Consider the following 23,095-nt stretch of genomic DNA (forward strand, 5'->3'; position numbering starts at 1 on the left):
GAAGCTAATTTCCCCATAAGAAATAAAGGGAAATGAATTAATCCGTTCCTGACTACCCCAAAAACCCCACATCAAACTAAATTTTTATACCTAATTCATCTAAATAAACCTACAAAACTATGCTCAAGTTATTACTTACCCTTGTTGTTGAATGCTGTAGGCGTATGGAAGATGGTGAGGAGGTGGGAGGAAGAGAGGAGTTACTGTTTGGAAGGGGAGTCCCCTTCCATTATCACATCAGGCAGTGAGGACTTCACTGGTATGCACACACTGGCACATTTTGCCTGCATACCACTAGGACTTGCTTGTTTTACTAAGAATTTATCTAATGACACTTGTTTTTCCCTACATTTTAACACTTGTCTGTAGTAAGACATCACATTATCATTTAAAAGGTCAATGCAACGGCCTGCTACAGCTTTATCTGGGTGAGTTTTTTCAACAAAACTTTGCAGTTCTTCCCATACTTCACACATTTTCTTAATCAAGAAGGGACATCCTCTACTGCCTCTACTCACAGCTATTTTCTTAGGTTGAACCTTACCAATGGCTTTCTTGAGACCCATGGCAAGATATATAATGACAACTTTTATGCTCAAATGGCCAAAAAACCGATAAAAAACTGTAAATCCATGTGAAGAATTCAGGTGGGATAGTCACTGGACACGAGACACTGGTAAACTGAGGCGCGATCGCCATGCCACCACGCGCCAGTCGGCCTGTACACGTATCAACAAACTCGCGTCCCGAGGTAACCCTCGCCTTCCGAGACATATTTTTGGAGTAAATCCTGCTCGTCTTCCGAAAAACTCGCATACAGGGACACTCGCATTCCGAGGTACCACTGTACTCACGAGATTCAATGGAGAAAATAATCAATCCAGCCCAGAAATGACTCAGTCAATCCTTATAAAACTATAGCCAATTCAGAAGTGGCTTTAGCTTCCCTGTTGATGAACATGTGATCTACCAATATACTGGCTGGGCTGCCTGGTAAACACCACCAATTATCACTAGGTGGCAACACTGCATCCATCCCCACATCCACTGAGCCAAGCTCACTCATGTACTCCCTTCTCTGGTGTGTGGTCAGCAGACTAGCACCAGATTTTGGTTAAGTTTCGACGTATATTTTAATCCTGAAATTTAGTTTTTTTTGTGCATTGTGAGCAACAGATGCAATGTCTATGTCGTACACTTGCAGTAGTGTATTAGCTTTATGTGTGCGTGTGTGGTTACGGTCTTTGTATGTGTATGAATCTCTGAGGCCAGCTCTTTTAGTTCAGTGGTGATGTGTACAGCAATGGTTTAGCTCTCTCAGTGAATCCACTTCATTCACAGTCTGCTGGTTCTAAGCCAAGTATCAGAAGTGTTATTAGTTGCACAATGGATATATTTGGCCATTCTTTCCTCTTAGCGGTGTGGACTGTTTATTTACCAACCAGGTAACGCCTGGGCAGAGAGGGCTGCTCTTTATTTTATATTTTATGTCCACTAAGCATCCTCATACAGGAGGTTCCCATTACACAAACACTCATCCATCTGAACAGCCTCCCAAAGTCCTCAATTTTTACGTTTCAAACCACAAATGACTTGTGTTTCAATCTCCCAATGACAACAACGGGTCAACGGGGTGACCTGCGAAATTGCCAACGCCCTTACAAGAAGCCGGATGACGAGCAGAGTGAGCATTGTGCCAACCAGACAACGCCGGCTCAGAAACTGGCACTAATGGCCAACCCCGACTAGAAGAACCCTGAGCCTGGCATGACCCTCCTGAGAAGTCCGAAAACGGCCCACATGGAGAACCAAAATGTCCGAAAAAGTATGAGGATGCGTGCAGAAACGGTAGCGTCTGCAAACATCAATGGACAAAAAGGCGATGAAAACTTAGAGCCAGGACCCAAGCGGATTCCAAGGAGAGAGCAAACACGACCTAACGACACACGAGGCGAGAGGCAAAGAACAGACACCCCGCCACCCGCAGAATCAGCATAAACAGCTTCAACAGCGTGGATGACGTCCGAGCCGCCGAGGCAAGCACACCAGAGGAAAGCCCGGCACTCAACGCCTCCACATCCTCCTCAAGCCAGTCTGAGGACAACTCAAGAAGGAAAAAGAAGGGAAAAAAAGCGCAAGACCAAAGCCAAATGCCCGCGAGCGCAAGTCCTCAGCAACCAAAGATGCTGAAAGAACAGGAACCGGCATGTGCAGCTGAACAAGACCAACATCCTGGGAAAGCACAGGGGCGAACAAGCATGCATTAAGGTGCTCAAACTTGCCCCCAAGGTAAACCTGCAGAACATTAACTGCCAATCGAGCGTGCGAGGTCCAACAAAACCCATAAGACCCCCCCCCCTGAAAAGAAAGGGCAATCTGCCAGCCAGGAAGAATCCTGAACCTCCAAACACACCCAATATGGGGAAGAACAGAACTCAAACAAGGACGGATCCATGACAGAGGAAAAATCTGAGTCTCACAGGAGGTAAGCCGCAAGAACCTCCCAAACATCCTTAGGCGAGATTCAAGAGGCCGAAAGCCACTGGAAAGGAGGAGCCGTGGAACCCAAGGGAACCTAGAACCAAACCTGGGAAGGAGCTGACCCCCAAATCATACTCATACAGGGAAGGGGGGTAAGAAAACCACTCCCCTGCAACAATAAATCCAGCAAAGAGGCCACCAAAACCCAAGCAGAATCAAAGGAGACCCCAAGCCCACCAGGTCAACTTCTCTCCAGCCCCAGGCACCTCCAAATCAAGCCCCAGGAAAAAGCTGTCCACCACACCCTTCTACCCCCGAAGAAAAAAGGCAGAATCCAGAGGGAAAGGCACAGAAGAAGGGGGGGGGGGTCCACTGGTAAGACCCGGAAGCCAGCATGACGGAGGCAAAACTAATGACTGTCACACTGAGACAAGGGCACAGAGCAATCTTCAAACTTGCAAAAGGAGAGTTGGAACTCAGAAGACGCATCCATCAGTCTAACAAACCCCAATGGGGATTTCCAGGGCCTGCAGACTAGACCACTACGGGAAGCCCAGGCAATGTACTGCAAAACCGGTTATGCCCAAACTAACAAGGGAAAACTGCTCAAGTTGAACCCCTGTGGCATATTCAATCATGGAAGCCTAGAGGAGGGCCACCAAAATAACAAATGTGGACCAATAGCCAAACAAGGCAGACCCCACTCCAGGCAAGGAAAACAAAAAAATAAAAACCCCGCAAAAGTACAACGTCCCCAGAAGGAACAGAAATCGGCTGCCGCATAGGTAGGCAAGCTGCGCAGTACCTTGCGCCCCTACCAGCAAATGACACCACTTCCTACCCAAGGCCAAACAAAGACCTGAAAACCCAAGCTGGCCCCAGCCAGACCAGCTGACTGCTGCCCCTCCTGGCTCCTCGCCGCTGCCTCAATACAGACTGTACTAAACCCAAGAAAATTTTACCATTTCAGTTGCTTTTAACACATTGCTTTATTATATTCTGTAGACAAAGTGAAGAATTCATAATAAATGGTGGTGTTAGTGGTGGTGGTGGGGGGGGGGGGGGTGTCAGAGAAGTCTGGTGGTAAGGTATGATGTCTTTGGTGGGGGTGGTGTCAGAAAAAGTCTGGTGGTGGGGGATGGTGTCAGAGAAGTCTGGTAGTGAGGGATGGTTTCAGTGGTGGTGGATGGTGTCAGAGAAGTCTGGTGGTGAGGGATGGTTTCAGTGGTGGTGGGGGATGGTGTCAGAGAAGTCTGGTAGTGAGGGATGGTTTCAGTGGTGGTGGGGGATGGTGTCAGAGAAGTCTGGTAGTGAGGGATGGTTTCAGTGGTGGTGGGGGATGGTGTCAGAGAAGTCTGGTAGTGAGGGATGGTTTCAGTGGTGGTGGGGGATGGTGTCAGAGAAGTCTGGTAGTGAGGGATGGTTTCAGTGGTGGTGGATGGTGTCAGAGAAGTCTGGTAGTGAGGGATGGTTTCAGTGGTGGTGGATGGTGTCAGAGAAGTCTGGTGGTGAGGGATGGTTTCAGTGGTGGGGGATGGTGTCAGAGAAGTCTGGTGGTGAGGGATGGTTTCAGTGGTGGGGGATGGTGTCAGAGAAGTCTGGTAGTGAGGGATGGTTTCAGTGGTGGTGGGGGATGGTGTCAGAGAAGTCTGGTAGTGAGGGATGGTTTCAGTGGTGGTGGGGGATGGTGTCAGAGAAGTCTGGTAGTGAGGGATGGTTTCAGTGGTGGTGGGGGATGGTGTCAGAGAAGTCTGGTAGTGAGGGATGGTTTCAGTGGTGGTGGATGGTGTCAGAGAAGTCTGGTAGTGAGGGATGGTTTCAGTGGTGGTGGATGGTGTCAGAGAAGTCTGGTGGTGAGGGATGGTTTCAGTGGTGGGGGATGGTGTCAGAGAAGTCTGGTGGTGAGGGATGGTTTCAGTGGTGGGGGATGGTGTCAGCGAAGTCTGGTGGTGAGGGATGGTTTCAGTGGTGGGGGATGGTGTCAGAGAAGTCTGGTGGTGAGGGATGGTTTCAGTGGTGGGGGATGGTGTCAGAGAAGTCTGGTGGTGAGGGATGGTTTCAGTGGTGGGGGATGGTGTCAGAGAAGTCTGGTGGTGAGGGATGGTTTCAGTGGTGGGGGATGGTGTCAGAGAAGTCTGGTGGTGAGGGATGGTTTCAGTGGTGGGGGATGGTGTCAGAGAAGTCTGGTGGTGAGGGATGGTTTCAGTGGTGGGGGATGGTGTCAGAGAAGTGACTGATGATGAAGAGCTGGCAGATTTATCTAAACCTAAAGGGGCATGAAAGATATTATAATGAAGAAGCTCACAACGAAGAAACAAACTAAGATTCAAAGGACTCCCTTTGTGAGTCAAGTGCATTTTTCCTAATGCAAATGTGTCCTGGCATTTGTAATAATGTTGTATTTTTTTTTAAAGAGGGTTGTTGGAGCCCGGATGGATGGAACGAATTCCGCACTGGAACGAATCGGCTTCGCCCAATATTCAAGTGAGAACACACTGTACTGATGTTTTTTGGCCGTGTTGTGAGAATGGTAGGATGGGGAGAGCTGGGAGGTAGGCGGGGGAGTGAGACAGCTAGCAACTTGTGTCTTGTCAGCCCAGCACGTCTGTCCTGAGTTTGCCAGGAGTGCGTGGTGTGTGGATGGGTGTCAGGAGTGAGTACATGTCTGAAGTACATGTCAGGAGTTTTTTTTTTTTTTTTGAAGTCAGTGATCAGTGATATCAGTCCTTATATCACTGATTTTCCTAGGTCATATATCAGATATAGACAATGATACAAGTCACAGCTTCGTGTCATCCTTTGCAGATGACACAAAAATCAACATAAATTACTTCTTTAGAAGACATTATTAATATCAACTTGTAGTGTTTTAAAGTTATTGATTGGGCAGCATAAAACCAGCATTGAATGTAATTTAACACAATTTTCTGGGAGATACCTGGAGGCTTCCTGGAGCAATACCAGATTGATGTGTATATATTAGACCGTGGCAACAGTCAATCGATGGAGTTCTAGCCTACTGGGAACCACAAGCCAGAACCTGGTCCCCTCAGAGAGGCACGAGGAGCAATGGCCTACAGACACCCCCATGAAGTGGGAAGCAACCTATGTCTGCCATCTTCCAGGTCAGGCACCCAGAAAGGTAGGAATCCCAAATAAACTACAGCCAGTTAGATATTGCAAACCGAAAGCCAAACGAGCAAGCAGAACTCTACAATCGGAAAACAAGCAAACAAGCATGACGTCACCCTGGAAGCCAATATACACCTGGAAGATACTGGAGGGCCAAGTACCAAATCTACACAGTAAAATAACAACGTACTGGAGTGAACGATATGGAAGAAAATGCAGAATAGAACCAGTGAAGAGCAGAGGTGCCATAGGCACAATCAGAGAACACTGTATAAACATCAGAGGTCCGCGGTTGTTCAACGTCCTCCCAGCAAGCATAAGAAATATTGCCGGAACAACCGTGGACATCTTCAAGAGGAAACTAGATTTATTCCTCCAAGGAGTGCCGGACCAACCGGGCTGTGGTGGGTATGTGGGCCTGTGGGCCGCTCCAAGCAACAGCCTAGTGGACTAAACTCTCACAAGTCAAGCCTGGCCTCGGGCCGGGCTTGGGGAGTAGAACAACTCCCAGAACCCCATCAACCAGGTATCAACCAGGTATCACCACAGCTGCCGCGCCTCTGTCTGCGCAGCCCCCCCAAAGGGGGACAGCTGCGGTTGCGAAGAGCCGCAACCGGACACAAAACCTGATGCTCCCCTGGCCGAACCAACCAAGCATCAACAACCCAAGGACTCCTCCGGAAAGCAGCAGTCTCATTCTTCGTCAGAAAAGAAGGAGACGGCTGCAAACAAACAGACCATCTGGACCGAAAGGACAGAAACCCCTGCACCAGAGCATGGTGCAGGGGTTTCCCTGCACCATGCATGCATGAGTTTCCCTAACCCGACCCCCTGCATGAGTTTCCCTAACTTGACCCCCTGCATGAGGTTCCCTAACCCGACCCCCAGAGGTCAATGCCAACAAGAAAAGAGCCATAGAAAAACAGTCCTGAACCGAAGGGACCATTACAAACTGAGGAGAAGAGAGAAAAGAGAGCACCCGGCCCAAAGAAACCGGCTCAGGCAGCACATTAGCAAGCCGGAGGTGAAACAACGCCCGAGACAGCTTGCGGAACGGAGCAGAAGTGACACCCACACCAAAGGCAAGCAGAAGCGGCTCCGCCAGTGCTGCACGATACGAGGTGACAGTATTCGGCATAAGATGACGGTCCTGAAAGAACCAAGGGAGAAAGGACAAAACAACCCAAACAGAAACCGAAGACAACCTACGAAGAAACAAAGTGCCAAAAGGGCCACCAGGAAACTGCTGCCGAGATGAAACACGCAGGTGGGACCATCATCAAAGCTACCTGATCACCATACAAGTTGTGATAAACCTGTGTCAAAAAGACAAGATGCAAAGATCGGAGATCAAACCAGCCACGTACCGGACCGGACTGATCTGCTGAAAAGAGGCAGAGCTGTGGAAAGACCCTCGGGTTCGGACACCGAGCAAGCAGCACCTGAAACCAAGGCTGGGCCGGCCACCAAAGAGCCAACAGGACTACTCTCCCTTGGTAAGTCTCCAAATGAGCAATGAACCAGAGCAACAACCGAACCGGGAGGAAGAGGTACAGGTAATCCCACCTTGACCAGTCCAGCAGAAAGGCATCGACCTCAACAGCCTTGCAGTTTGTTCTAGGGCGCCGCATATACCGGAAGATGCCTCGATCAGGCTAATGCGAAGAGGTCCACCTCCGGGCACCAGAACGTCCAGCAGAGCCAACGGAATGAGTTGGCGTCAACCGCCCATTCCGTGAACAGGGAAATGACCCGGGATAGACCATCTGCCAGGATGTTGGACACTCCCGGGATATGAACTGCCAGGAGAGCCAAACCCTGAGAACTCAGCAGACGAGTCACCTGAAGCGACCAGCCCCAAAGAGCAAAGGACCACATCGACCCCAACGTTCAAACAATGAACGACTAGGGGAGCACTCTGAATAGAGTCTGATCACTGATTCTCGAGCGATACGAACCCCTCTGAAGTGAAAGCCATTCCGCCGCAAACTCCCGCACCGAGCTGTGAGCCCGACGGAAGGACGGACCCCACGACCCTGGCCGGCCTAGTGAGGGCTTGGGTAGGCACCATGGCACTGAACCCCGAAAAACCTGAAGAGGAAGCCGGTGATGGTGCAGCCGACGCGAGGCCCCCGAATCCGAACCCAGTGATCGCGAAAGAAGCGGAAGGGACGTCCCCCGAACAGCCACCGATGCCAGATCTGACCCAACAGGTAGACCAGCACGGCGAAGTTCAGACTCCCGCACAGCTGCTGGAACAATCGACAAGTGACCCGGTTGCCCCCAAAAAACAGCCAAAGACGGGACAGCAGCTGCAGCAACGTCGCGGGAGGGAGAGACAAGGAAACGGTCCAAGAGTCCCTCATAAGACCCAGCAAAGTTCAAACCTGAGAGGGAACCTAATGGGACTACCTCTAGCTCACCAAGAACCTGAAACCGGCGAGCTGGGAAAGAACCAAATCCCTGGTGGGCAGACACGCGGACCGGCTGGAAGCACAGACTGACCAGTCGTCGAGGTAGGCCAGAATCCAAAACCCTAACAGATGCAAACAGTTCACCATGACCCAGGTAAAAAAATTGTGTAAAAATGCGAGGGGTCAGATTCAGGTTTTAAGGAAGGCAATGAAAGAGGTAAGTTTGCTGCTCCACGACAAAACTGAGCCAGTCCCTGAACACTCGATGAATCGGGATGTGCCAATACACCTCCCAGAGGTCCAGGGACACCATCCCAGTGCCCGCCTCCAAAAGCAGCCGGACCTGCGATTAAGTTGTTATCCAAAAGGAGGGGCAAAAGACCCAGGGGGTTCAGACGGGACAAGACCAGGATAAACCTCAGGTCCGCACAGTCCCGTTTCGGAACTGTAAAACAGGCGGGAAATCCACCTAAGGGATGCCATCGTTTCAACCACGCCCAAGAGTACCCACTCCAGGATGACCTGACAGAGAGCAAGGAAAGAGGCCTGCCCCACCAGCCCCGTACCCTCCGAAGGCGTAGGAGATATCTAATGCCACCACAGGCCAGCGGAAACGACCCGAAACGCCCACAAATCATGAGACCAGGTGAGACCAAACAGCGTGAGCCTCCCCATCGTCTCCCCGTCAATGGTGCAAACCACAAAAAGGCCGATGACCAACGCTCAGAGTGAGCACTTTGCCGACCAGGTGCCGATGGCTCCGCAGGAGGGGGCTGGCTCCGAATCTGGCATCCCTGGCTTACGACGAAGGAACCCAGAGTCCCGGCACAATCATTCCGAGCAGGATCCCCCCCCCCCCCCCAAGAGAACCAACAAGTCCGACATAGGCCAGCAACTAGTCGAAGATGCCTGCAGAAAATGGACCACCACAGACTCCGCAAACAGCAATGAACAAAAAGGGGATGAAAAATTAAGGGCAAAGGCTCAAGCCCAAAGACTGGACGAGCACCGCCTGTCGGCATGCGAGACAAGAAGCAAAAAACAGAGGCATCGCTTCCTTCAGAATCGGCGCAAACAACTTCAACAAGGCAACAGATGCCCGAGCCGCCGAGGCAAGCGCACTGGATGCAGGCCCGGGACATAGCTCCTCCACATCCTCCTCGAGCCAGTCCGAAGTCAGCTCCAGTAGGGAAAAGAAGTGCAGGACCGAAGCATAATGCAAATGGGCCTCGACCACCAGAGATACTGAAAGGGCGAGAACCTGCACGTGAAACTACACCTAGCCGACACCGCGAGGAAGCACAGGGGTGAACAAGCACGCATTAAGGTGCTCCAACTCGCCCCCAGGTAAACCTGAATGACCATAGTCAACTCTCCCACCACTCAACGAAAATAAAGGGCAGTCTGCCAGCCAAGAAGACTCCGGCACCTTGTAATGCTCCCAGTAAGGAAAAAAAAAGCCCAACTCAAAAGAATAAGGATCTATTATCGAGGTATATTCCGGGTCTCACAGAAGGTAAGCCACAAGGGCTTCCCGCACCTCTCGAGGTGGGACGCGGGAAGCCGAAAACCTCCAGAAGGAGGGAACCCAGTGCCCAGCCCATATCAAACTTGTACAAGGAGGGGGGGATAATAACTTGTACTATAATAACAAGCTCCCGTGCCAAAGGAACCAACACCCAAGCAGGGACAAACGGGGCTCAAGCCCATAAGTCAACTCCTCCCCAGCCCTGGAATCCTCCACGTCAGGACCCAGGGCAAAGCCGTCCTCCAAACCCTCTGCCATTGGAGAAAAGGCAGAGTTCACCGGAAAAGCAGGGAAGGAGGGGGTTCGCTGGCACGCCCCGAAAGCCCCAGCAGGAGGAACAGGCCCGAATGCCTCTGCCGCCAATCCAGAACTGGCAGTCCCCAAAGTCATCCAAGTCTCACCACCAAGAAAGCCGTGCACCGCCTCCGAAACCCTCAGATGTTTGGCTGCCTGTAGCAGGGGAAGGAGGGGGGGAGCAGGATGAACTACAGCAGGGGAAGGGCAAGGGGGCACAGATGAAACCAAAGTCAAGGGGACTAGTGCTCCCAAGTCCGGGTCCCTATAACCCCAGCCGCGAGGCATCTGGAATGGCAACCAACCTAGCTCGTTGCAGCAACCTTAACCTCTCATGCAATGCGGAAGTTGCCTGCACCCAAATATCATTATCAGAGGACTGGGTGAATTGGAGTACAAGCAAGCAGCAACACTCACAGGACTCTTGGGTCAAATGTGTCATTGACCCAATAGGCAGCATGGTGGAGGCAAAGGCAGTGAGTGTCACCCTGAGACAAGGAGACAAAACAACCTTCAAACTCGCATGAAGCGAGATGGGACTCAGAGGATGCATCCATTTAACCAATGAGCCCTAATGGCGTTTTCCAGGGCCCTTAGGCTGACTCCTAAGGAAAGCCAAGCAAAGTACTGCTAACTGGTTATCCCAGAATTACTAAACAAACAAACGCTAAGCATATGCGACATGTGTAATCACAGGGGCCTAGTGGAGAGCCTGTTGGAAATAACCAACAGTTTACTCTCCCTTAACTCCTAATACTAACATTTACTAATAAAACTAACATGTAGAACTAATATTGTTGGTGTTTCTGTAGTTAGGTATAATTTTGCCAGAATCTTCCCAGCCATCATGACGCTGTGCATCAGATATCAGGCTGAAACATGAAATCGTCTATGATGTTGGAGATTTATAAAATTCAGTTAATTGTCCTTTCTTTCTAAAAATATTGTTCATTATGAAAGAAATAATCATTTTGCGTACTATTGCGTACTGGACTCGACCATTCAACCAAATTATACCAGTAAAAATTACTGAGATGTAAATTAAATACACGTCGACCCTTCTCGTTTAATTTGTGCAATATTAATTAAATCTATTTCCTTGCGAGAAGAGGTATTATTATTCAATACAATAGTATAAGTCGTACTCCCTTATTTCCCTATATAATTACAGTACTAGTAAATCAAATTAGTTTAAGCTCGAGATCGCTATGGGCGTCTCTGCGCATGCGTGTCTGAGTGTCAGGGAATGAAGAAGGGGTCTCTCTACGACACGACTCCGCCACGAGCTCACTCACGTCTGCAGGCGGCAGCCGTTGTAGTTACCAACACGTGGTCGTACAGTGTTAATTACTGTGTAATCTCGCGTCTGAGAAGATAATTACGTCCCGTAATCGACCTTCAACAGCAGTGAACGTCAGGGACTATCAGACGTGATGTCGAGGAACGTAAATGTTTCAACAAACCTACGTTAAGTATTATTTTTGGATTTGAGTGCACTTAGTCTAAAATTATTACTGTAGGTAGTTCTCCGTTATGTCATCTACCGACAACAAACCCAATGTTAGTTTCATTCCACATTATTCTCACGTTCTCAATGAATAGTGGAATAATTCCCTAGCCTAGTCAAATATTATTACATCTCTGTGATTGCAGCGTGTTGGTGAGGACAAGCTGAGAAATTCTTTCTCTACACACCATTTCCCCTGCCGGTGTTTCGTCCATTATTTGGGCGATGCGATCACATCTACGAGTATTCGAACTGTGAAATGGGTTTAGTGAAATCTTCTTACACCTAAGCCCTCTTTTTTGTTATTTTGTAGATTTCCTACGATTAATGCTAATACTGTGTCTATGTGTTCTACATTTATTATACATATGAGATTCTAAGATAATTCACTTACATTTAATATTTGTTGCCTAGAGTGTAGCAATTTTTACACACGTAATTTCCAATGATTTGCCAATATATTTCATAGGCTTGATTATCTCAATATATTATAATCACATAGAATCTACATTTAATTTCTGATTCTATAATCTTTAATGTTGCAAGTAATCAACTGGTGACGAACCAGCACCAGTTCCTAGATATATATTAATCTCTAGTAATATGCCCCGATGTTGAGTTTGAGGATTTTAATTCTTAATTAATTATTATTACAGTCCATTTAGGCTCTTCAAATAATTACCAAATAACCTATCATCCATAGGCACTGGTATTTCAGTGTCAGCTTTATAATTCATTTATATGTTTTCCCTCTTTTCTCAAAAGTGGTTGATCCTTCGAGTATTTTGAATCTTCTTAATTAAATATTATTAGATCAGAGTTAAAAGTTCCCATTCCCCAACAGGACCACCAAAATAATACAAGTGCTTCTACAGCCACAGCAGGCAGACCCCCACCAGGCAAAACAAAACAAAAAAGAACCCCCCATCCCCCCGCAAAAGCACAACGTCTCCAGGAGGAACAGAACCAGCCACTATGCATATTATAAGACAGCTGCACAGTACCTTGTGCCCCAGCCAGCAATGATACTACCTCCTACCGAAGGCCAAACAGAGGTAGGAAAAAGCTCTAGCTGACCCAAGGGCAGGCAATCACCAAGCAGTAAAAGAACCCTGTGCAGGTAGCCCCTGAACAGTTTGTGGAAGGTAACCCCAAACTGCAAGGGCAGTACTTGCAGGGCACCCAGGGAAGGTGACCCCTAGGTACGTGCAGTCCCAGTCGTTTTTTTTTTTTTTTTTTTTTTTTTTTTTTGAGATATACACAAGAGTTTTTACATTTTTGTACAGCCACTAGTACGCGTAGCGTTTCGGGCAGGTCCCTGGAATACGATCCCCGCCGCGAAGAATCATTGTTACAACCAAGTACCCATTTTACTGTTGAATTAAACAGAGGCTACAGTTAAGGATTTGCGCCCAGTAAATCCTCCCCGGCCAGGATACGAACCCATGACAAAGCACTCGCGGAACGCCAGGCGAGTGTCTTACCACTACACCACGGAGATTGTACACAAGGAGATTGTAGTTCTTGAATTACATCTGGCTCGCACACCACCACAGAGCAGAGGAACACCATAAGGCTCAACACAGCTCAAAGAATGGAGCCAGAGTCAATAGTCTGCCATGCAACAAAACAGCCTCAGAACTGGGGTTGGGTAACCAGCACGGGAGGTCTGGGGCTTCCCCTTCACCCCCAGTTGCGCAGACAGCGATGCGGCAGCTGTGGTGACGTCATGCTTGCTTGCTTGTTTCTTGATTGGGGAGTTCTGCTTGCTCGTTCAGCTTTCGGTTTGTAATTTTTAACCAGTTGTAGTTTGTTTTGGGACTCCTACCTTTCTGGGTGCCTAACCTGGTAGATGGCAGACATAGACTGCTTCCATCTACATGGGGGTGTCTAGGCCATTGCTCCTCGTATCTCGCTGAAGGGGCCTGGTTCTGGCTCTGATCCCCAGTAGGCTAAACTCCATCGATTGACTGTTGCCACGGTCTAATATATACATATCAGCCAGCTATAGCTCTGGGAAGCCAAAGGGGCTCTCCACAGAAAATAATAATGTTTACAGTGATAAATTCTAGGTTCTTAGGTATGGTAAAAATGAAGACCTTAAACAAAATGCATAGTACAAAACAGTCAAATCTGTCCTTAGAATAAAAGAGCATGTAGAGGAACTGGGATTGATGATGTCTGATGACTTAATGTTAAGGGAGCATACCCTTGCAAATACAGCATCAGCTAGAACAATGATATGATGGATTTGTGAGAACCTTCAAATCAAGGGACCCATCACAATGCTCATACTATTCAAGCCACTTGTGGTGTCCCACCTTGAAAATTCCTCCTTACTCACTTCCCCCTTAAAAGCATGAGACATTGCTGATATAGAGGAATACAGAGAACACACAGCATGCATAGACATGATAAAGACCTAAATTATTGGGATTGTCTCCAAGCACTCAAAATGTACTATCTAGAAAGGTGATGAGAGAGGTATCAAATAATATATACATTTAAAATACTGAAGGGCCAAGTCCCAAATGTACACTGTAAAATAACATACTGGAATAAACGATATAGACGGAAATGCAGAAGAGCAGGGGTGACATAAGCACAATCAGAAAACACTGTATGAACATCAGAATTCTATGGCTAATCAATACTCTCCCAGCAAGCATTAGAAATATTGCCAGAACAAAGGTGGACTTCTTCAAGCAGCAATTAGACAAGTTCCTGCAAGAAGTGCTGGACCAACCGGGTTGGTCCGGCACATAAGACAATGGCTTCTACCTGGTTGATGGGGTTCTGGGAGTTTTCTACTCCCCAAGCCCGGTCCGAGGCCAGGCTTGACTTGTGAGAGTTTGGTCCACCAGGCTGTTGCTTGGAGCGACCCACAGGCTCACATATCCACCACAGCCTGGTTGGTCCGGCACTCCTTGAAAAACTATCTAGTTTTCTCTTGAAGATGTCCACGGTTGTTCCGGCAATATTTCTTATACTCACTGGGAGGACGTTGAACAACCGTGGACCTCTGATGTTTATACAGTGTTCTCTGATTGTGCCTATGGCACCTCTGTTCTTCACTGGTTCTATTCTGCATTTTCTTCCATATCGTTCACTGCAGTACGTTGTTATTTTACTGTGCAGATTTGGGACCTGACCCTCCAGTATTTTCCATGTGTATATTATTTGATCTCTCTCTCTCTCGTGTCCTTTCTAGTGAGTACATTTGGAGAGCTTTGAGATGATCCCAATAATTTAGGTGATTTATTGCGTCTATGTATGCCGTATATGTTCTCTGTATTCTCTGTTCTCTGTATGTATTTCTAAGACACTTTAATTATATTGAGAATGAATCAAATATGAAAAACAAATGAAGTCATACTTATATATAGTCATATTCAATATATAGTTATACTCAATTAAAAAAGTTGATAAATATTTCTTTTCTTTCAAAACCTTCCTAATGAATGCAATGTTTTGCAGCCAAACACATCTGACATGATAAATGGGTCCATTTGTATGAGGTTTGGCTGAGATGCCTTTAATTACATACTATTCCATGAGCCAGAAGCACACTCTTCACCTCCAACACTCATATATAATGTCCATCACTTCACAAGTTGTACAGTATAAGCAGAAATATATTAGAAGTTGGATTTATCCTATTAATAAAAAGGAGACATATACTCAAGAACTTTTGCTCTTTTGTACTGAATGGTACTGCATATCTACAGCACAAAGATAATGCAATGAATGCTTCCATACATTACTTGTATTATGCACACATCTATAGCACAAAGATAACGCAATGAATGCTTCCATACACTACTTGTATTATGCACACATCTATAGCACAAAGATAACACAATGAATGCTTCCATACACTACTTGTATTATGCACACATCTATAGCTCAAAGATAATGCAATGCATGCTTCCATACATTACTTGTATTATGCCTAAGTTGTATCTGGTAGTGGTTCTATGGCACAGTGGTTTACGTCCTCAGCTCACAGCAAAGGGATCTAGGTTCAGTCCCTAGGCTGGAGTCCTTCTTGGAGAAGCCTTCCTGGAGAAGGCTTCAGTCCTTCTTTTCATCTGATACCTTTGTTCACCCAGGAATTAGGCAATTGCCCGCAACGCTATGCGTACTAGTGGCTTTAGGTATTGTATGTACTACCTCTATCTTTAAATCAAACAATGTTTGTACTGTAACTCTGCAACTATGAATGTATTTTTCCTAAATAAATTATTATTATTATGATTAATTGATGTGGGTTGTATACTGGGAAAAGGTCAGAAGTTGGCCTAAGGGGACCTCGGTAAGCCTAAGCGAAGGCTTCCTGTCCCTGATGACGGGAATACATCAGAAGGCTAAGCAAGCAATTCTAGTAATATGTGTTGCGAGGGAGATGACTGATCTTACCTGTGCCGGGGTCTTGCGACGCTGTTGAGTCCCACCGCCCATTTTCTTGGCCATCAGGTTGCCCGTTGAGTTTGCTCGTGCAACACGCTGCTTTGCTGATGGATCTTGCTCCTCATCTACAGACTGTGACCTTGCCTATAATATATCTGACAGCTAGAAAATGACATATTGGTATATCTGCTAATGTCTACTACAGCAGAAAGTAATGCCATTTCATTTTGTATTCCACAAATGTTAGATAAGCATAAAGCATGTATGTAAAATTAGACCTGGATTTGTGGAAAATTATAGTACATTCGTGCACACTAGTTTTTAAAGAAGGTTGCACTAGCATCATCTGACCAAGGGGAAGGGGAGTCATCATTGGTACCAGTGTTACATTCCTCTCAGAATTTGTTATGTATAACTTTAATTGTATTTATACTGAATATCAAAGGTCTTACTTCACTCAGTCACTCTGATCAAACCCCTCCTTTAAACTACTGAATACATGGTACAACATTTAAATATGATTGCTACTAATAAAGAAACCAATAAGTTTTTGAAGCCACCAGTTGAAAAGAAAAAAAAAAGTAGAATAAAATACCATTTTTAATGGCAAATCAGTAAAGCTCTTTTGCCTTGTTGACTATAGACGTGATCGCCACACTGACAATATGTCAATATCACACTGACAATACACTGACGCACTCTAGCTCCCAACAACTATTTTCTCTTGCTGCTCCTAGATAACACAACTACTGAATACCTAGAGCCGGTAGAGCTAACCACCTCACTACGCCTGATGCTTGACTTGTCTACATCACTTGCTTTGTTGAAGCCAAGTTTTATTCAAGTCTTGAACAAGTTCTCCTTTGAAAATGTCTTATAGCAGATCTATTTCTTAGGGATCAATTAGCAGTGTGTAGTCCAATGTGATAATGAGGACAACAATCTCCAGAGCTATTCTTCTCCAAGGCCAATGGGACTTAGTCAGCTGGTTCAACTCTTGAGCTGGTCTTCACGTAGACAATGCTCTTAGGGACTTGATCCTATAGCCAAGGCTTTTGTCTCTGGATCTCTAATGAGACTAATTTTCACCATTCTGTGTTCGAGCGCCGTCTTTCACTTGGGTGACTGTGTATTGTATTTATTTACGAGTGTATTACACCTGAGAAAATTATAGGTGACATTCTTGAAATTTATTGCTCACTAATTGGTATCGTGTTCGGGCAGGTGCAGGCCGAGTATGCTTTACTTGCTGCAGGTCTGCCAACCTGGGGCGACACCTGGGCAGGTGCAGGCCGAGTATGCTTTACTTGCTGCAGGTCTGCCAACCTGGGGCGACACCTGGGCAGGTGCAGGCCGAGTATGCTTTACTTGCTGCAGGTCTGCCAACCTGGGGCGACACCTGGGCAGGTGCAGGCCGAGTATGCTTTACTTGCTGCAGGTCTGCCAACCTGGGGTGACACCTGGGCAGGTGCAGGCCGAGTATGCTTTACTTGCTGCAGGTCTGCCAACCTGGGGTGACACCTGGGCAGGTGCAGGATGAGTATGCTTTACTTGCAGCAGGTCTGCCAACCTGGGGTGACACCTGGGCAGGTGCAGGCCGAGTATGCTTTACTTGCAGCAGGCCTGCCAACCTGGGGTGACACCTGGGCAGGTGCAGGCCGAGTATGCTTTACTTGCTGCAGGTCTGCCAACCTGGGGTGACACCTGGGCAGGTGCAGGCCGAGTATGCTTTACTTGCTGCAGGTCTGCCAACCTGGGGCGACACCTGGGCAGGTGCAGGCCGAGTATGCTTTACTTGCTGCAGGCCTGCCAACCTGGGGTGACACCTGGGCAGGTGCAGGATGAGTATGCTTTACTTGCTGCAGGTCTGCCAACCTGGGGCGACACCTGGGCAGGTGCAGGATGAGTATGCTTTACTTGCTGCAGGCCTGCCAACCTGGGGTGACACCTGGGCAGGTGCAGGATGAGTATGCTTTACTTGCTGCAGGCCTGCCAACCTGGGGTGACACCTGGGCAGGTGCAGGATGAGTATGCTTTACTTGCTGCAGGTCTGCCAACCTGGGGTGACACCTGGGCAGGTGCAGGCCGAGTATGCTTTACTTGCAGCAGGTCTGCCAACCTGGGGTGACACCTGGGCAGGTGCAGGCTGAGTATGCTTTACTTGCTGCAGGTCTGCCAACCTGGGGTGACACCTGGGCAGGTGCAGGCTGAGTATGCTTTACTTGCAGCAGGTCTGCCAACCTGGGGTGACACCTGGGCAGGTGCAGGCTGAGTATGCTTTACTTGCTGCAGGTCTGCCAACCTGGGGTGACACCTGGGCAGGTGCAGGCTGAGTATGCTTTACTTACTGCAGGTCTGCCAACCTGGGGTGACACCTGGGCAGGTGCAGGCTGAGTATGCTTTACTTGCAGCAGGTCTGCCAACCTGGGGTGACACCTGGGCAGGTGCAGGATGAGTATGCTTTACTTGCTGCAGGTCTGCCAACCTGGGGTGACACCTGGGCAGGTGCAGGCTGAGTATGCTTTACTTGCTGCAGGTCTGCCAACCTGGGGTGACACCTGGGCAGGTGCAGGACAAGTATGCTTTACTTGCAGCAGGTCTGCCAACCTGGGGCGACACCTGGGCAGGTGCAGGCCGAGTATGCTTTACTTGCTGCAGGTCTGCCAACCTGGGGCGACACCTGGCAGGTGCAGGCCGAGTATGCTTTACTTGCAGCAGGTCTGCCAACCTGGGGTGACACCTGGGCAGGTGCAGGACAAGTATGCTTTACTTGCTGCAGGCCTGCCAACCTGGGGTGACACCTGGGCAGGTGCAGGACAAGTATGCTTTACTTGCAGCAGGTCTGCCAACCTGGGGTGACACCTGGGCAGGTGCAGGACAAGTATGCTTTACTTGCTGCAGGCCTGCCAACCTGGGGTGACACCTGGGCAGGTGCAGGACAAGTATGCTTTACTTGCAGCAGGTCTGCCAACCTGGAAGTCACCTGGGCAGGTAGTTTAGTCACCTCAATTCTCTGTTATGGGTTTCACTGGTACCTGGCTTATTCATATTCTGAACCTCCTGTTTTAGGCTTTCAGGGGTGTATATTAGTGTTTACTGAGACTACTGGTCATTTCTCTTGACTCCTGCATCCCCCAATCTTGCCCAAGGTTGTGTAATGTTTGTCATATGTGGGTATTGATCTTGGCTGGGTTATGCTGTTATTCTGCAACTTATGAAACAGCAACTTTGTTGGTGTGGTTATGAACTGCACTGCCAGTTGTTGCAGAGCTTAACTTTAACTGGCAGGAAGTCTTGAGCATACTCTCCCATTTGATGAGTTTCTGAACTGCATTACTTGCATGATGACTGAGTCCAGCTGCTCATTCTCTTAGTCCCCTCAACTGGTAAAGGTTTCTAAAAACTTTGACTTTCAGAAGGACAGGCACTACTGGAGGTTGCATTTGGGATCTAAGTTATAGGGACTGTCACACATGAGGTATGTCCTGGGTTGTAATTTCCAGCTCCTTCAATGTCTGGATCTTTTTATGAGTGGGGCAGATGCTGTTACTCCAACCTTTTAGGAGAAGACGAGCTCTGTGGTCAGCATTCCATTCGTCTCTTGTACCTGGAATGCGAGGGCAGCTCTGGGGCAAAGTTCTGAGGCTGGCCCCTCTTACTTTACACTGGAGGGGATTTTAAGTCTGTGGTCATCCAAGGACATTCTGTGATTTTTCATTTAATCCTTCCTGGACTTTAATTTGTAAGTCAACAAAGACATTTCTTGGGTAGGTAATATGTTTTATCCACCGTCCCCTTTGGAGCTCCTTACCTTGAGGTTACCTTGAGGTGCTTCCGGGGCTTAGCGTCCCCGCAGCCCGGTCATCGACCAGGACTCCTGGTTGCTGAACTGGCTGTTGGACGCAGCTGCTCGCAGCCTGACGTACGAATCACAGCCTGGTTGATCAGGTATCCTCTTTGGAGGTGCTTATCCAGTTCTCGTGTTGAAGCGTACTGAACAGTCTCAGGCCTCTGATGTTGATAGCGTTCTCTCTCAGAGTAACTGTTGCACCTCTGCTCTTCAACGGGGTGTTCTGCACATACTGCCATGCCTCCTGGTCTCATGTGATGTTATTTCTGTGTGCAGGTTTGGGACCAGCCCCTCTAATATTTTCTACGTATAAATTATTATGTATCTCTCCTACCTGTGCTCAAGGGAATATAAATTTAAACTCTTTAGGCAATCCCAGTAGTTTAGATGTTTTACTGAGTGGATTCTAGCAGTAAAGGATCTCTGCACGCTCTCCAGGTCAGCAATTTCTCCAGCTTTGAAAGGGGCTGTCATTGTGCAGCAGTACTCCACTCTAGAGAGCACAAGCGTTTTGAAAAGTATCATCATCAGTAAAGCATCTCTAGTGTGAAAAGTTATTGTTATCCAACCTGTCATTTTTCTTGCAGTTGTGACGGCTACTTTATTGTGATCTTTGATGGTAAGGTCTTCCGACATGAGTACACCCAAATCCTTTACATTGCCTTTTCATTCTATGTTATGATTTGACTGAGTTTTGTACGTGGTTTCGTTTATATATTTTCATTTTTTCCGTAGCGCATGAGCTGGAACTTATCTTCGTTAAACACTATTATTTTTTGTAGCCCATAGAAAGACATGATTTACGTCTGATTGGAGGTTTGCCATGTCCTCTATGTTGTCTACTCTCATGAAAATCCTAGTGTCATCTGCAAAGGATGATACAGTGCTATAGGTTGTGTCCTTGTCTATGTCCGATATGAGGATGAGAAAAAGTACTGGAGTAAGCACAGTACCCAGGGGGACTGAGCTCTTCACAGTTGATGGACCGGATTTGATTTATTGACTATTACACATTGGGTTCTGTTAGTCAGGAAATTGTAGATCCATCTGCCTATTTTTCCGGTAATTCCTCTTGAACGCATTTTATGTGCAATAACACCATGGTCACATTTGTCAAAGGCTTTTACAAAACCTATGTAAATTACATCAGCGTTTTGTTTGTCTTCCATAGCATCTAATGCCATATCATAGTGGTCCAACAACTGCGACAGGCAAGAGCGCCCTGTTCTGAAACCATGTTGTCCGGGGTTATGGAGATGCTGTGATTCCATGTATTTTGTGATCTTTCTTCTTAGCATTCTCTCAAAGATTTTTATGATGTGCGATGTTAGTGCTATCGATCTGTAATTTTTTGCTTCTGCCTTATTTCCTCCTTTATGGAGTGGTGCTATCTCTGCTGTTTTTAGTATGTCAGGGATAACGCCAGTATCTAGGCTTTGTCTCCAAAGAATGTGAAGGGCCTGCAATAGAGGTTTTTTACAGTTCTTGATGAATATATAGTTCCAAGAATCAGGGCCTGGTGCAGAGTGCATAGGCATACTGTTTATGGCTTCTTCAAAATCCAGTGGGATAGGGTGACATCTGATATATGATTTGATGTTGTATCATATTCATGAAAAATTTATTTGGGTTATTAATCTTTAGTGTGTTTAGTGGCTTGCTGAAAACAGAGTCGTACTGCTTCCTTAGTATCTCACTCATTTCTTTGTTGTCATCTGTATAAGTTCCATCTCCCTTTCGCAGGGGCCCGATACTAGATGTGGTTTTTGATCTTGATTTTGCATAGGAGAAAAAGTATTTCGGATTTATCTCTATTTCACTGATGGCCTTTTGCTCTCTTTGCCTCTCCTGGGTTTTGTATGATTCTTGTAGCTTTAGTTCAATCGTTTCTATTTCTCTACCTAACCTTCTTCACCGTTCTTGAGATAGGGTGCGACTCTCAAGTTGTTCGGCGATTATTTTTCTTCGCCTATAGAGGGAACGATGTTCTCGCTACAATGTGCATCTCTTCCTCATTTTTTTTTAGGGTATGCGGTTTGAGCATATTTCTAGTGCTACTGAGCTTATTTTTTCCAGTCACTTGTTCAGGTTTGCATTTTCTAACTGTTCTTTGTTATGAACCTTACCTCCTGTGGAGGTTAGTTTCAATTATAAAATGTTGGTGGACTCAGTGGAGAATGTTTATTAGAATAAATCCACAGCTGAGATCAGAGAGGCCGCGAGTTACCAGTAATACTCCGCCCAGTAAAGTAGTGCCTTCTCAGCTGGAGGTTGTCAGAAATAATGTGAACTGGAATAGCCTAACTATGTAAGGGAAAAATGGACTCTCTGAACCTGTCTTTACTAGTTTCATCAGCTTCACCTCTCTAGTAAGTTCAAAGCTCATTCTGTGCTTCACACTTCCCAGGGAATTCTGTAAGGTTTGGGACTTGGGGGTTCCACATGCTCACAACTGTGGTATGACTGGAACAGGCAAGGCTACACCAACACAATGAGGCACACCTCAAGAAAACCTAAAAGATGAAGCCCTCCTCATGTCACTCAAGCACACGGGCACAGCAAAAGCCAGACCAAGATCCTCCAAAAACGGAATGGGGTTTTCTGCAAGCCAGGATGAAGTAGGGACCTCATAACTGCAACCTAAAGGATGAAGCCAACTCACACTAAAAGAGGCCGAGTCAAACAAGGACACAAGGGCCCGTCTAAGGAGGAATTGAAAAAGAACCGAGTGAGCTGAACACGGCAGAAAGTGGGAAGATGGAAAGCTCCTAAAATACACATCCAGTGACCCTACTTAGCCATGGAAACATACCCAGAGAGGAGCTGTTGAGGAGCTAATCTCAAACATTGACAAAGGAGAGGGAAGATTCCCTACCTGAGCTGAAAACTCCCCTGCAGAGGGGATCCTGAGACTGAACATCTCACTAGCCCTAGAAACCTTACACAAAGATTCAGAGCAGAGCTGAGCTTCACACCTGATGCCTAACAGGAAGGCATTTTCACACTAAAAGGATCCAAGCCAAATACATCTCCACCTGAGAAACAGAAGGTTACGGATTCCCTGCAAGAAGCAACGGCTCAACTGTCCCTGCTGCCATCATGGGAGGGGTGATCCCCAGAGAAAGCCAAGCTACACTCACAGCTAAATGCAGCTAGGATTAAAAAAACCTGTGAAGTCTGGGAGCCTGGGGCTGGAGAAGGGGGTTACGAGAGGTCTGGTAAACCAAGCCAGACGGACGGTGGGAGGAGGAGGAGGAAGGGCAAACACAGAACTGGTAGAGTTCATCAGCTGCTCCAACACCAAACCCCTAAAACTAAAGAGAGCCAATGACAGGGCAACCAATCAAGCACCATTCAGCAAAACAAAAACAAATATGAAGTGGCTACCACTTGTTAGGCCTCATCATTACATAAATAAAGTAAATGAAAAGATGGAGGCTCTAGCTAAAAGAACCTAGCAAGCATAAATGCGGTAAGCC

The 23,095-nt window shown here is 47.2% G+C and overlaps 1 protein-coding gene across 1 annotated transcript in view; it reads right to left on the reverse strand.

Moving 5' to 3' along the window:
- Positions 1-23,095, reverse strand: part of LOC138357610 (serine-rich adhesin for platelets-like) — a 159,563-nt gene that overhangs the window by 105,934 nt on the left and 30,534 nt on the right. The window contains 1 exon segment of the mRNA XM_069314602.1: positions 15,776-15,910. Coding sequence (XP_069170703.1) covers positions 15,776-15,910 — 135 coding nt within the window.

Source organism: Procambarus clarkii, chromosome 79 (genome assembly GCF_040958095.1).
Source record: "Procambarus clarkii isolate CNS0578487 chromosome 79, FALCON_Pclarkii_2.0, whole genome shotgun sequence".
Classification (NCBI taxonomy): Eukaryota; Metazoa; Arthropoda; class Malacostraca; order Decapoda; family Cambaridae; genus Procambarus; species Procambarus clarkii.